The 13,753-nt window shown below is 44.3% G+C and overlaps 1 protein-coding gene across 10 annotated transcripts in view; it reads left to right on the forward strand.

Moving 5' to 3' along the window:
* The window catches only part of CACNA1B (calcium voltage-gated channel subunit alpha1 B), a 388,158-nt gene that overhangs the window by 365,780 nt on the left and 8,625 nt on the right, over nt 1–13,753 (forward strand). For 7 of the 10 annotated variants that reach the window (XM_077306492.1, XM_077306494.1, XM_077306487.1 and 4 more), the window contains 5 exons: nt 1,957–2,075; nt 3,115–3,256; nt 4,953–5,102; nt 9,620–9,821; nt 12,161–12,360. In XM_077306492.1, coding sequence (XP_077162607.1) covers nt 1,957–2,075; nt 3,115–3,256; nt 4,953–5,102; nt 9,620–9,821; nt 12,161–12,360 — 813 coding nt within the window. Of the gene's footprint in view, nt 1–1,956; nt 2,076–3,114; nt 3,257–4,952; nt 5,103–7,765; nt 8,112–9,619; nt 9,822–12,160; nt 12,361–13,753 lie in introns of those variants that run through there. The other 3 variants (XM_077306489.1, XM_077306496.1, XM_077306495.1) reach the window with 2 other exon arrangements.

Below are 13,753 nucleotides of genomic sequence, written 5' to 3' on the forward strand. Positions count from 1 at the left end.
TTTAAACCCCAGAAGAGGAAAAAGAAGACTGATTTAATATGAGTCTTGGGAAGGGGTTTTCAACCACTAGGATGGACATCACCAGATGGCTGATCTAGAAATCAAATAAATTACATAATTGTAGGCAGATAATGGAGTTCTATTCTCTCTTCTAAAACAAGACCATGATCTCATTGTGCTATAGACCATGAATGTGTTAATATTGAGAATTAGAATAAAGCTGGAATGTCAGGATATTCATAGTGCCAAAAAAACAATCTAAGCAGCATTCCTGCAGAGTTTAAAGACCATATAACGAACAGATTTGTATTACTGTTTTCAAGTGAATACAAACCAGAACTATGGAATGAAACCAGAGATATTATCAAGGAAGAATGCAAAAAGACTATTTCTGTAGCCCAGAGAAGTGAAAAGCCTGAGTGAAAATCTTAAAATTGCTAAAGATAGAAGAGAAGCAAAACTAAAAGGTGACATAAATAGAATCAGAAATCTAAATGCACCTGTCCAATAACTAGCATGTAGACAACTATTATTAACAACCATTGTAAACAAAAACAAGAAAATAACAAAAAATAGGGAGAACAAGAGACCTGTTCCACAAGATGAAAGGGAAATTCAAAGTACAGCTAGGTATACTGAAAGATCAACATTAACTGAACAGGACCAGATAAAGAAAAGCTGGAAGCAATACAATGAAGAATTATACATAAGAGGTGAAAAGATGACAGATTCCTTCCAAGAATGATCTTTTGGAGAAGAACCTACAGTTTTAGAAAGTGAAGTGAAAAATGTATTGAGCACAGTCAGGAAATCACCAGGGGTAGATATGATATCTATAGAGGTATTCCAGGCCAAAGAAACAGAGTCCACCAATACCTTAACAGGGTTGTGCCAACAAATATGGAAAACAAAACAATGGCCTACAGACCAGAAATGTTCTATCTGCATTCCAATGCTGAAAAAAAGTAGAGATAGAGCAAGACACACCCTTCTCTAGTGACACCATCCTTTTTCATGATTTCCTTGGTTATTCTTATGACCTAGTTAAAGGACTCCAGTGTTTTGTGTAGTTTGACCCTTAAAATCATCTTCCTTATCCACCTGCCTAATTAGATGTTTCTGCTCTAAATCAATAAACCCAGAACCCAAATCCAGAATGTTAAAAGATAAAAATAGAGAGAATATCAGTTTGAATATTGAGTCAAGAAAATCTCCTTGAACTTTAGTATTCAATTGCACAAGTTTCTGTGCAAAAGCCACCGGGTCTTCTGGTAATTTTTTTGAACAGCATGTGTGTGCCCACATGTAGCTTTGGTGAATTTTTAAAACTGGCATGTTGGTAGCCTCCTGTGAGGTGCTATGTGCCTCTCAGTTAGTTCCAGTAGTTCAGGAAAATCGATACTCAACTTGCATGGCTCCTGATTCAAGCCCCACTGCACATGAGACAATATTAGTTCAGAACTGTAGGATTCCCTTGGTGTCTGAGATATTGATTGGGGGTGGAGTCTGTGGAAGAGGCCATGTTCAATCTCTGGCACCCGCAGTCCAAGTCTCTCAAGTCGCAGGTGTGAAAAGCCTTTTTCTGCCTCAGATTCTGAAGACATGCTGTCAGGCAAAGTTGGAATATCAATCCATTTAACAATCTGACTTGGTTTAAGCCAACAGGTATGCTTTGCAAGCAAAAGGTCCCTACAGTGCTCAGGGAAAGGACCTGAGGTGGGAAACAGCTTTTCAGCTTGAGAGCTGAGGCCAGTCAGAGAGGAGAGATCTGCTAAACTAAAGGGAGCTGTGGTGCAAGTCCATAAAAGCAGCTAGCTTCCTGTGTTCATAAACTCTTTGCTCAGCGTCCCTGTTGGAATAAATGACTACAGAGATTTCTGTCAATTGCTCCTTACGGATGGTTACAAGAACAGATAATATTAATGATTGCTCCTTGTCTCTTCTTATGACTTGCAGACTGGAACAGTCTCCCTATTCCACCCACTGAAAGCTGCACTGGAACAAAGCCAGCCAGTATTCCCCAACGCTTTCCTTCGTCAAAAGAGCTCTGCTTCCCTCAATAATGGGGGGGCTTTGTGAGTACCCTGACATGTCTTAATATTTGAGCCTAGTCCTGTGGAGGTTGTAAATTCACTTCTGGGCTGCAACATTTCAGACAGAAGCCTGGGGCTCTTGCGATAGAATTCTCTCACGGATTTCTTGAGCATAGAAAATAAATGTCTCAAGAGAAAGGGGTTTATTTTATGGATTGCTTATTCAAAACATTTATATCCGACCCTGAATGCTCAGCATTGCTCATGAGATGGCTTCCAAACATAAAAAATCGAAACCGTTAAAATAAAGCAATAGTTCAAAATAAGCAACTAGACCCTCGAAACCTTGCTAAATCAGGATGTGACAAGAACCTTAGTTTGGATCCACCAGCAAACATGGTGGTTCTCAACCTGGGGGTCAGGAGCCCTTTGGGGGTCAAACAACTCTTTCACAGAGGTTGCGGCAGGGCAAACAGCTTGGCCCCCTGGGGGGGGCACCATCCACACAACAGCCTTGTGGGGTAGATCAAAATAGAGCGTTCGTCTGTCTGGAGCAGCAGAAAAGAGAGAGATCAGCATGGTGGGACAGAAGTGAACTGAGAAACCCTGGGGGGGGAACACAATTTCTATACAATCATGAACAGTGGATCTTCATGCCATTGGTCAGCTTTGGTTTAATTTCTGTGAAGGAACCCTTGCATAATTTTATGGTTCCTCAACATGAGGAACTGTATTAAAGGGTCGCGGCATTAGGAAGGTTGAGAACTACTGCTCTATGTCCACCTAGGATCTGTAGAAATCCTTCATCAGAACTGACAATTCTAAACATAGCTCATTCAGAGTCCTAAAGGATCATTATGAGTCAGAAATTGTGGTGTGGGGGGTGAGGCTGATGGTACTGAGAAGCATTCCCTCTCACATAGGCAATCTGAAGTCTATCCAAAAATGTAATTATTCATTGAGAACTTTGCCTTCATTGGCTTGTACTTGCTCTCCAGTGGATATCTTTGTTTGTCCCCTGCAAAGCCTTCCAGTCATAGTATTTTGAATGATGTGGGTTCTTTTTCTCCCCCTTTCACAGACCACCACCAGAAGGGAGAGGAATCAAGGAGTCCATTTCATGGGGAACGCAACGGACTCAGGATGTGTTTTATGAAACCAGAACACCAGCATTTGTGCGAGGCCACTCAGAGGAAATTTCTGTGGAGCAGACAAGCAAACAGGTAAAAATCAAACGTAGACCCATTGCCTTGCACATAAGATACTTCTTCCTCTGAAATCACAGATGGCTTTGGCTTTCTGGTCCCAAGACCGTAGCAGAACATCGTTGAACTCTGAACTTCAGCCACTTCCTCCAGTATATTAACAACAGGTAGCCATGTTGGCATATTACAAGGAAATCTGAAGGTATAGTAAAATGATATCTGTCTGTAAAATGTCTGTAAAATGATCTGCAGTCTGAAAGCTCTGCCCATGAGGCTGGGAGTTCAATCCCAGCAGCTGGCTCAAGGTTGACTCAGCCTTCCATCCTTCTGAGGTCGGTAAAATGAGTACCCAGCTTGCTGGGGGGTAAACGGTGATGACTGGGGAAGGCACTGGCAAACCACCCTGTATTGAGTCTGCCAAGAAAACGCTAGAGGGCGTCACCCCAAGGGTCAGACATGACCCGGTGCTTGCACAGGGGATACCTTTACCTTTACCTTAGCCATGTTGGCATATTACAAGGAAATCTGAAGGTATAGTAAAATGATATCTGTTAGGATCAACAAAAGTCCATGATGGAATGGGCAGCCTTTCCAGTTACTCAGGCCTCTTCCTTGGGCCAGACATTTGAAAGAGCAGGGGAAGTCATGTTTCTGGAAGGAAGGCCTTGTGTGTAACCCTTGCCTGCTGTTTGTTTCAGTCTCCAGTCCAGATGGTAATGGTGAAAGCTGCTGTTAGTTTGGGGTTTTTTTTTAATGTTTGGAAGCCACAGAGTTTTCCTTCTGGTTTCCTTTATCAAATCGCCCACCATGCATGTTGAAGACCTTGGCTGCAAACCTTATACTTAACATTTGTTGTGATAAAACAATCCCCAGCACCTCTATTTAATGGAGCTCCAGCAGCAAGCGTTAGGGAAGGCCTTTCTCTGCCTGAGACCCTAGAGAACAATGGGTATCAGTTCAGCCATCACCTCTTTTTGCACCACTGCTAGTCAACTGAGCTTAATGGTCCCTGTTGCGCTATCAAAGCTATTGGAGCTTGGGTCTACTTTCTCCCGGGTGTCTGTGCCTCCCCCCTCGGAACTTTCCCTGCTAGTTAAATGACTAGTCCACCCCAGATCTCCATATTGCATGAGAGACAGAGTCTTGCTTAGGACTAGTCTAGTCAGTTTATGGTTGACAAGTAGAAGTCAGTCAGGTCAGAGCCAAATGTTCCTACAGCTCTGCTCCTAGCACTGCATGGGCCGCCTAGTGTTCTTGGGCCACGTTAACTTCCCATTCTACCCCTGATACTAATACTAGCCTACCTCACAGGGCTGGGTAATGCTGTGAACTCTTGCCATGCCCAATATGAGTAGCATGTCAATCCAGGAAACTCCATTAGGACTAAGTGGGGTGGTTTGTGGAAGGGTGGGGAAAAAGGAACACAGAAGTCAATAAACAGCAGAGTTCTTTAACAGGAAATTCACAAATCTTAGTGTGGTTCAAGATCTTCATAAGAGGAACAAGCCCCTGACATCTCTTGCTCAAGGGTCTCGGGGGCAGGTGTTGGGCAAGGCAGTTATTTGCCAGAGTTATTTGCTGTAGGTGCATCCCCTTCCCAAAATTATTTGCTGCCAGCCAGAGCTCAGGGTACTGAGTAAGATGGGCTGATGTGTTGACTCCGTGTAAGGCAGCTTCCGATTTTCATTTGCGCTTCTGTCCTAACTTCTTTCAGGTAGTAGAAATGCAAGAGATCAGCCCAATGCTAGCCAATGGCGAACATCAGCCTGGCCTGGAAAGCCAGGGGCGAGCCGCTTCCATGCCACGCTTGGCTGCTGAAACTCAGGTGAGCGTGGGTGGCTTGAGAGGCAATGGAAGGCTTACAGTAAGTCCCTGATTCAACACTTTCTCTATGTCTGTCTCATTGTGTGGAAGGTACCTGCTTGAAATGCTTAAAGGGGCATGTGCTGTAATAGGGGATTTGTTGTGTGTGGGTGAGAGTGTGTGTGTGTGTGTGTCCTGTGAATAATTTTTGGAGCAATTTGGAACTTTGCCATTCAGATAAATTCTATAATAGCCTCACCTGCAAACAGGCCCCAGATTTCGCTTTCTAGACAAATACATTGGCTGATGCCAAAGTTAACCCCTCTAAGCTTACTAGTATTTGCCTCTGTATCCCACCAAAGAACTTGTAGTGACTTTAGAAAACAAACCAAATAGTAATTTTTCACATTGAAGGAATGACTATTCTTGCAAATTTTAAACCATTTTCCATTCTGATAAACTGTTCCAACCAAGGAATACCAGTAGTCATAGCTCTGTAAATGAGGTGTGTGTGGGGAGGGGAGTGGTGGTTAGAAGCCATGAGTAGGGTTGTGCGCACACACACACACACACAGTTTTGAAACAGTACAAATACCCCCTCACCATTTCAGATTTGTCTAATTGATTTGACTGAATCTAAAAAAATTGGGGGGTTTTGTGCATGTTTACCCCCTTCCTGGGCAGCAGGCAGCATCTCCGTTGCCCTAGATTGGAGGGAAGAGACTGCCTGCCAAGCAGCTGATAATGACAGGTGGGCTATTCCCCAGCTTGGGGAGAGGTTTAAAGGGAGAGGGTGGGGCGCCTGTCATTATCAGTTGTTTGGCACATCACTCTCCCTTTAAAAGCTCCCCCACCTTCATAGGTAAAGCTGTCTGTGAAGGTGGGCTGAGCATTTGAAGGAAAGTGCCACCACATCCAACAGCTGATAATTACAGGGGCCCTGCCCACTCCCTTTAAACCCCTCCCAGCAGGGAATGTGCTCACTCCCCCCCCACACACACACACCTTCTCAGGCATTGAGTCATCAAGTGCTGGAAGAAAGTGATTAAAAAGTGTCAATTAGACTTAAATCTGATGCATTTCTCATGTGCAGGAGTCCATCTGTGTGAATTGCTTGCTTATCTGAATCGAGTTTAAAGGGGTAGAGACAGTTTTTAAAGCACTTTTAGTTATTATGACTAATTTCAGCTGGACTTCTACAAATGTTCATTGAATGCCTACTAGAATTCAGAATTTATTCCCTTGAGGTCCAAGACCAGACATAGAAGAACATGTGCATGCCTACTAAGGAATGTTAATCCCTTCTGGCTTGAGTGGAGCACCCAAAATATTTCCTCTTCAAGAGATGCTCAACGAGTCCTTCTTTCTACATTTGTGTGATGCAGCCTCATCATTACCCCTATAACCCAACATACCCTGGTTGTTCTCTTCATTTCTCACTCCATTCCATCATTCACACATTGCTGGTGATGGTCCTCCAGGTGTTGTTGGATCACTTTGTTTCCCACTGGGACCCTAGTTCTTCAACCCTCAACACTTGAGTGTCTTGTAGAAGTGAAGACTAAAGAATAGCAATCCCACCTGGCTCATCAGTCATTACCAAAGCCAATACCAAATGTTAGCCTTTGGCTCACTGACTTTAAGTTGCCTTCTATGAAGTCATGCTGTATCAGGGTCTGTTTTGTCTTCTTTGACTGGTAGTGATTTTTAGCCCAGGGTCTCAGGTGGGGGGGTCTTTCTCATTGCCTGCTACTTGATCTTTTGTAAATGGAATATGGCACCTTCTGCATACAAAGCAGATGTTCTGCCTTTGAGCCAAAGCAAAAAAAAACAAAAACAAAAATGCCCATATCAAAATTGGCTCCAAGTTGCTAGGACCCATACAATGGGTCCAAACCAACTCATAAACACAAACAAGGGACAGACTGACCAGTTGGCTTGGGGTTATTTCACTACCACCAACACCACCAGTTCTGCCACTAGTGCCTACTGGGACTCCTCCTCTTCTGTCATCCTTTCCACTTGCTTTCTCTTTGATTGTATGGAGGAAAAGGAGTAGCAGCTACTGCTTTCATTGTCTCCACTTGAAATAAATGTCATACTGGTTCATTTAAACCACGGAAAGGGAGTGGTCAGTGGTGTAAGTCAAGAAATGCTTGCTACTGCTCTCTCTTCTCCTTACTAAAACTGGAGGAGAAAGTGACTGGAGAGGGAGCTGGCAGCAGCAGTGGTGGTGAGGAGGAGGAGGAGGAAGAGCCAACACCATGAAGTCATGATTTGGAGGCTCCAATAAGCCCACTACCAACACTGTCAAATTCTGATACTGGGCCTGAATCATATTAATTTCAATGTGAGTGACATTTCCCTCTGAGTTAAATTGACTGCATTTGATGATGCGACTTTCTGACATTTGTTGCTTCCTTGGACTAACCAGTCTCCATTCTGGGCCTTTGGCCTTCCCACATGTTTCCATGGATACCTTTGGACTAACACCCATTTCTGTTTCTTGTCTTCATTCACTTCCCCCTTTCTTTGCCTGTTTGCCTCCCTGTCTGGTTGTTCTCATCCTTTCACCCTTGCCCCTTCTCTTTCTTTCCTCCCTACCCACCCACCCCTTCTTTGGTCATCTCTTCTCCTGCACACCTGCTCTGATGTCTGACCGTGGCTGTGCTGGTTGGGGCTGCTTCAAATGTTTTTCTGTCATCTTGTCCGAATTGTTTGCAGAGGAGCAAAGCACGGTCACCGGGGAGATACCTAGCAGTATGTAGCTTGAACTAAGTTGTATCCTCTAATATCTGTTTATGGAATTATTGCCTCTGATAATAAACCCTCAATTTTAATTTCCTTGTCTGAAGGAAATTACATTACAAAGGTATTTCTGCCACACATCCATGCTTCAGTTATAATTGCTATGATTCCCAGGGCAGCTCATGGGGTTTTTTGGTGGATGCTTCCCCAAGTGATTGAAAATTCAGAACTGTCCTTTTTTTTGGGGGGGGGGGATCACTGGAAACTGAAAATAATCAGTGTACAACTTGATGCAGCATAATAACAGAAAAAAGAACCTATCCTAGGCTATAATAAACAATTTCACAATGAATGTAACTAAACGTGTCTAATCTCTTCTTTTAATAGAACAACCAAAACGACCTCCAGATTAAAACCGTTTTCAAGTGAGTTTTCATCAGTGGCTGTTTTTCTAGTCAAAAGACTGTTCCCCATACCTGTGAGCCAAAGACCACATATATATTATTTAAATCCTGCCAAGAAGAATTGATCCTATTGAAGGATTTCATTAGCAAACATTAAGTTGAAGAACAACCACTCATGAAAACTCACTTGAAAACGGTTTTAATCTGGAGGCCGTTTTGGTTGTTCTATTAAAAGAAGAGATTAGACACGTTTAGTTACATTCATTGTGAAATTGTTTATTATAGCCTAGGATAGGTTCTTTTTTCTGTTATTATACTCATTTTGAACCATCCTCACAAATAATGCTTGATCAGCTCTTCACACCAATATCATAAGAGCGCTAAAATATCTCTGTTGTTTCTCTCCAAACCAGGGTGGTGCAGCAGGAGCATGCTGGCCTCACAAACACAATGGGATGGATCCAACAATCCCACGTGAACCCTCCCTCCAATTTAAGGAGGCTTCCTCCAACTTAAGTGGTTCTTCTGTTGGAAGAAGAGTCACTCACATTGGAGGAGGCCTCAAGGGACTGGAGGAAGGCTCAACCTTGAGCCAAAAGGAAAGCTGGGGTATAACTATTTTAATAAATGAACTTTGCTCAGTGGAGTTGTAGGACTGGAGTAGGATCCACCCCAATCCCATTGAAGTAATTCTCTTCAGCTCCTTCTCCAATTAAAAGGGTAACTGAGCAGCATCAGTATGGCTGAGAGAACCCCTAGTTGTCCCAACTATTTGGACAAGAGCTGACTGCCTGGGAGAACAGTTCTGGATTGACAGGAAACACCCATACAATCAGCCTCTGGCCATGTTCTTCTAGCTACACAGGTAGTGGTTATGGATAAGCAGCTCCATTGAGTATGGGGCTGTTTGGTGCGCTGCCTGATCCCATGCTTGCTTACTTGGAAATGTCCTTGGTCACAGGGCCCAGCTGTTTCTCATGTTATGGTTCCATCTCAGAACATGTAAACTTAAGATCCCCTTGAACAGTATGCCTTTCCCTATTTGTTATATAATTACAGTGCATTCTGCCACATCAGGGCTTTGTTGGTAGGGGAGGTGTCTACCACTAGTAAGGGTGACCTTTTCAGAAGACTTCTGTTCTAGCATCAGTTAGTCTCATAAGCACTGACCCTGCTAAATTAAGAGGAACTTTCTCTTTAGCACGTCCACATAGATAGCAGCCTCGGTGCCCTTCCATTTACACAGGAAGAGCACCTTACACAGGCACCCCTAGAGAATTTGGTTTCTGCCCAGGTTGCCTGATGAGAACACATCCTCTTGGCTCACAGGGTTGAAAAAAGGATACTTCAGGTTCCAACTTTCAATAAACTACTTCGTGTTCTCTGCTCCCCATTTCCTATCCCCTTTCCTCATATTTGTCCGCAGCCCATCCCTGACACAAGCCCTATGAAGCGCTCCATCTCCACACTGAACCCGCAGCGTCCCCATACCACGCACCTCTACGAGCATGCCCGGCCCACGGAGCACACCCACCACCATCACCACCACCGGTGCCACCGACGGAAAGAGAAGAAACAGAAATCCATCGACAAGCCCGGAAACCACCTGGCTGATGGGGAGGCTGCTGGTGAGGGTGATCTTTTTTCTTTCTTTTCTTCTATTTGCAAACGACAGTGCTTTCTTTGTTATGGTTCATCATATGCGGTCCAAGAGGAAGGGAGGGGAAAAGTTGGTAGGCCTATCGGTTTACATCAAAACCCACGCAGTGTACATTTCTCCCCAGTGAGTTTACAAAGCCGCTTATATCTTTCTTCTTCCCTCCATTTTATTCTCATGACGCCCTGTGAAGTAGGTTAGGCTGAGAGTGTGGCTGGCCCATCCAGTGAGCTTCTATGGAAAAATAAGGTATAAAGGTAAAGGTATCCCCTGTGCAAGCACCGGGTCATGTCTGACCCTTGGGGTGACGCCCTCTAGTGTTTTCATGGCAGACTCAATACGGGGTGGTTTGCCAGTGCCTTCCCCAGTCATTACCGTTTACCCCTCAGCAAGCTGGGTACTCATTTTACCGACCTCGGAAGGATGGTAGGCTGAGTCAACCTTGAGCCGACTGCTGGGATTGAACTCCCAGCCTCAGATGGGCAGAGCTTTCAGGCTGCATGTCTGCTGCCTTACCACTCTGCGCCACAAGAGGCTCATTGGAAAAGTAGGGATTTGAATTTGGGTCTCCCAGATCCACTGCACAACCCTGACTGTCTTGTATGAACTCTTTGTTATTATTTTGGATTTTTTTAAAATTTAAAGCCTTTCCTTAAGATCCAGGTATGAACCTGGAGGTATTTTTTTTTCAGGGCCTGGATCTAGTGCTTCTTGGTTTGCATGCTGTATTTGGATCAGTGGATGCAGGTTGTGAGTCTCGGGATGTGCACCAGGGGAAAAAATCAATTTGTTTGGGGTTTGGGTGGAATTGAACCTGAAAGGTTCCAGGAAATCCGAATCGCCCGAACCCCAGTGACGGTAGATGGGTTTCCGGTATCGATTCAGCTTTCATTAAACACAAAGCCTGTAGCCTCTATCCTTGCAAAGATATAAGAGAAAAAGAACTGTGATACGAAAAGGGGTAAGGACTTACTTTTAAAAGAAAGAAATGCAAGGCTTCAGAGAGACCAATAGAACACTGTAACAATGTTAATACCAATTTTGCAAACAAATCTGAAAAGCTGGAGGCAGGGGTGACCAGCCCAGGGCTGCATCACGGAAAATGTAGGGAAACTTGCCATGTGGAAAAATTCTGTTGCTACTTAATTGTATCAAGAGCTGCAGCAGCAGCCAAGGAGAATTCTTAAAAGAATTCTTAAAATAGGACATTTTAAACATTGAGTGACTCCCTTCCGGGAGAAAAGTAGAAGTCAAAACACAAATAAATGAATAAAATTACTATATTGCTGTTTAAATATTATTAATGAGTAAACTTTATTTCCATTTGAGCCCCCTTGCTTTATATGCTTGTGTTATAACATGCTACTTGCAACTAGGCTTGTATACTTCGGCGTGATTTGGCCACTTTGGCGGCCATTCAAGCCCGAGGCGGTCAGCGCCTGCGTGCATGCACCAACTGGTGTGCTGGCTCCACCCCTCTCCCCTGTGCACTTTTCTGGGTGTGTGCCTTGCTTATAGAGCATCCCAACAGGCAAAGGAAAACTTGCTACTGTCATTTAGGAAGCTGTGTCTTTCCCCTCAGGTTTTGAGAGTCAGTTGGCAAATGCATTACAAGAGCCTCTTGTGGTGCAGAGTGGTAAGGCAGCAGACATGCAGTCTGAAAGCTTTGTCTATGAGGCTGGGAGTTCGATCCCAGCAGCCGGCTCAAGGTTGACTCAGCCTTCCATTCTTCCAAGGTCGGTAAAATGAGTACCCAGCTTGCTGGGGGGTAAACAGTAATGACTGGGGAAGGCACTGGCAAACCACCCCGTATTGAGTCTGCCATGAAAACGCTAGAGGGTGTCACCCCAAGGGTCAGACATGACCTGGTGCTTGCACAGGGGATACCTTTACCTGGGAAATGCATTAGTAAGTCTACTTTTTTTCTGTCATTTACTCATGTTCAGTATCCACTGTTTTAATTATACCCTTGTTTGTAGTTTTCATTTTATTGGTTTCACACCAACGTGATGATGAGTTGAACTGAAAGGCAATGCAAATCAAATGAACCCACTTCCTTCACTCAGGAGATCCTTATCTTACCTCAAAGAAATTGAATTCTCCATGGAAGATAAATTGCATAAACTAGATTGTGAGTCCCATCCAAAGGAGAAGGTGGCAAATCAGGCTGCAAACCATCCTCATGATTGCAAAAAGATTTTGACCCTCAGAGCCAAGAGTCTTGGGTTCAAGTCCTGACGCTGATAAAGGAACCCTTCTGTATGACGAGAGCTGTCCTGTTCATCAGGTTTACTGTCATCCCACAAACAGGTGAGGCTGCATCCAAGGCCAAAAGGCAGGAGCGGGGCCGGTCCCAAGAACGGAAACTTCATTCCTCCTCTTCCTCCGAAAAACAGCGATTTTACTCCTGTGATCGGTACGGGAGCCGAGACCACTCTCAGCCTAAGTCCTCCGAACGTAGCAGGCCCACCTCCCCCAGTGGAGGGCAGGAACATGGGATGCAGAAGCAGGTGAGAACCCGAGGGCGGGGATCGGGGTGGAAGGCAAGAACTTGCACCTTATACCAGTGCTTAGAGGACCACTTCAAAAAAGGAGATGGTGCTCTTGGTCTTCTGAAGAAAGACTAGGCAGGCCAGTTGCAGAGCTAATAAATAAATCTCAATAAAATAGTCCACAAAGCACATGGCTTATTGGACTTGCTCAGGCTGGGCCCAGCACAAATGTTCAATAACATACAGTAAAAAAATACAATTCAGAATTTTAAAGTTCACATAATAAAAGAATGAAACTAGTACGATTAGCTACTATGAGAAAGAATTATATCAAAGTCCTCAGAACCAAATCAGTTTCAGGGCCCGTGTAATACATTTTGCCACTGTTTCTGCAAACGCCAGGTCTTGGATTTGGCTCTGAGGCTTCTGTCTTGGGCCTTATCCTGATGGCGGCAGGTAGCCTACAGATAGGAGGCAATACTCTGGCACTGATAGTTTAACTACATTTAGCATTTAGTGAATAGCTAATTTTGGGAAGGGGGTGCTCCTACAGCCCCATGATTTGTAACTCCACACATTAATATATATGTGATCCAGTGCTTATTGTTGCATGGACGCCCTGCCCCATTAATACTGCTGTGACATCACCAGGTTCCATCCCATGAGCCTCAGGGTTTGGTATGTGGGGAACCTGGCAGTCCTACATAACGAATTGAGTACTGGGCATGTACTACAAATGCTAGCTGTGAAGACTCATTAGATTAAAAAGGACGGTGGTGGGAAGATGGGGCATGAAAAGAAGAGAAGATCTATTGCTAAGCAGAGGGGTACTGACTAGGCAAGTGCACTCAAACACACAAAACAGACCATTTTGGATTCGGCCCAAACCAATGTGGTTTGTCAGTTTTTTGGATTTGGCTGAATTGATTTGACTAAATCAAAAAGGGTTTGGATGTTTTTCTGCACATGGCGCACTTTCCAGACAGTGGAGAGCATCTTTCCCCCACTGCCTGAGAAGGTGGGGAAGAGAGTATCCACCAAACAGCTGATCTGTCATTGTTAGCAGTTTAGTGCCGTGCTCTGAAAAAATGCCTCCCTATGTCTTTCCAGGCAGTGCTTCCTGCAAAGGCATAGGGAGTCATCGAAAGAGTGTCCTGCATAACAGCTGATCCTGACAGGCCTGGCATCTTTGAATGCCTTCCAAAGCCTTGCCTGCAAAGTCTTTGGAAGGTATATATAGAGTGCTGTCACAGCAACACTGCCTGTAAAAGCATTGCGAAGTAAGTTAAAGAGTGCCACGCATAACAGCTGACAGGCGCTACACTATTTATATGCCTTCACATACCTTCCAAAGACTTGATGCACTGGCTGCTCCCTTTAAATCGCTCTCCAGCTTGGGAGGGATTTAAAG

The sequence above is a fragment of the Paroedura picta genome, chromosome 12, assembly GCF_049243985.1.
Source record: "Paroedura picta isolate Pp20150507F chromosome 12, Ppicta_v3.0, whole genome shotgun sequence".
Classification (NCBI taxonomy): domain Eukaryota; kingdom Metazoa; phylum Chordata; class Lepidosauria; order Squamata; family Gekkonidae; genus Paroedura; species Paroedura picta.